General features: G+C 44.4%; 1 protein-coding gene across 1 annotated transcript in view; it reads right to left on the bottom strand.

Moving 5' to 3' along the window:
• BAG5 (BCL2-associated athanogene 5) overlaps window positions 1-1,163 on the bottom strand; it is a 1,382-nt gene extending 219 nt beyond the window's left edge. Inside the window, 1 exon segment of the mRNA XM_010009801.1 lies at window positions 1-1,163. This exon segment is cut by the window's left edge and continues 1 nt beyond it. Coding sequence (XP_010008103.1) covers window positions 1-1,163 — 1,163 coding nt within the window.
• Between the last annotated feature and the right edge of the window lie 395 nt (window positions 1,164-1,558).

The raw sequence follows: 1,558 nt of genomic DNA, 5'->3' as shown, positions 1-1,558 counted from the left end.
GAAATCCCCGCCTGCTGAATTTGAGACAAGTTTCCAAGAACAGTCCAGACTGCTTTATGAGACTGATGTTCAGCAGCAGTTTGCTCAGAATACATTTTCCTTTTCTCAAGCGCTTCCTTCAGATCAATATATGTTATAAGAGTTTGAACTTCTATTACTGCTCTTCTCCTGGCTTCTCTAATACAGGGATTTTTTCCTGGACTCACCTCATCCAAGCGGGCAATTAATCCCTGCAATTCTGCTTTGGACCCCAAATACAAATCAGAAGCATTCTCTGGTTTTAGAAGCAAAGAATTAATTTCCTTCATCTTCTTGCGGATCTCTTCTATTTTTAGAATGGACTGATTTTGTGCCAAATCATAAGCCTGAGTAGAATCTGCTTCTTCTTCCAAGTCCAGGTATTTCTGCAATTTATTGATCTCTTCTACAACTTCCTTTCTGTAGTTTCTGATTTCTGTGTGTCCACAGACATCTAAAGCATCCAAATCAGCAATAAGGCCTGTAAGCACACAGGACAGATGCCTGCAGGTATCATTACTACTCACTCCCATTAGAAGCGCAATGAGAGTTCCTCTTGCTTTGTTCACATCACACATTACAGAGTTAATTTTGGAGACAGAAGGATGTGCATCATTAGAGAGTGGCAGGGACAGCTGTTGCTTCACACCGTTTTCTATGATCTCCTGAACAGCACATACTTTTGTCAGAGTGCGGTACCTCGCTTTGCGTAAAGAAACTTTCCCTCCAGTTTTCACCTGGGTAAGCCTCAGTACAATGTCCTGAATGCCTTCTTCAAATTCATCACTTATACAGTTACCTCCTTTGTAAAAAGGTGTAATCTCGCGTTCCACAAGTGACTGTGCCTCCTTGAATATAGCCTCTATTTCCAGTCTGCGCGGATGGTTTGCATTTTGTTCCAGCTCCTTAAGCAGCCTCTCTATTTCCTGAGCAGCTCGCTTTCTGGCTTGCTGAATATCGCCCTTTCCTTCAGTGTCTACAGAATCTATTTCAAAAAGCTGTTTGGTAAGACTCCTTTCTAGTTTCTTGTAATCTCGATCAGTAGACAGACCACTGAAGACAACCACTTGCTGTTCAATTTCTTTGACTTCTTTCTGTATTTCATGCAACCGTTTTATGGATGGGTGTTGGTTACCCATATCCATTCTCTTCTTTTGTCCAGTTTCAGATGAACTACAAGGAAAGAGAGCACAAGACTTGCGATTAGTAAAGTGCTACGCAAGCACACATAACTTTCACAGCATCCTGAAGCACTTCAGCATTACAGCTATTTTAAATATCACTAGCAATACGAATAAACCATTTGGGTGATATTTCATAGCCATTCCTCTCTTGTATCACACCTCTTCCTCCTGCTCCGGCCTCAGAGGCGATGCTTTAGTTACCACAGTACCAGCTCTTACCGTTTACCCGCAGCCTCCAGCCCTCCCCTCTCCACCTGCTCTGCAGCCGAAGGCATCGCGGAACAAACCGGACACCCGCAGCCCGGGGGAAAACCAGCGGCAGAACCCGGGCGCCCTGCGGGTGCCCCAGCCCCAGG

This window comes from Nestor notabilis, unplaced genomic scaffold, assembly GCF_000696875.1.
Source record: "Nestor notabilis isolate BGI_N333 unplaced genomic scaffold, ASM69687v1 scaffold4752, whole genome shotgun sequence".
Taxonomy (NCBI): domain Eukaryota; kingdom Metazoa; phylum Chordata; class Aves; order Psittaciformes; family Psittacidae; genus Nestor; species Nestor notabilis.
Note: the sequence above shows the minus strand (reverse complement) of the source record. Positions and strands in the feature narration are given on the sequence as shown.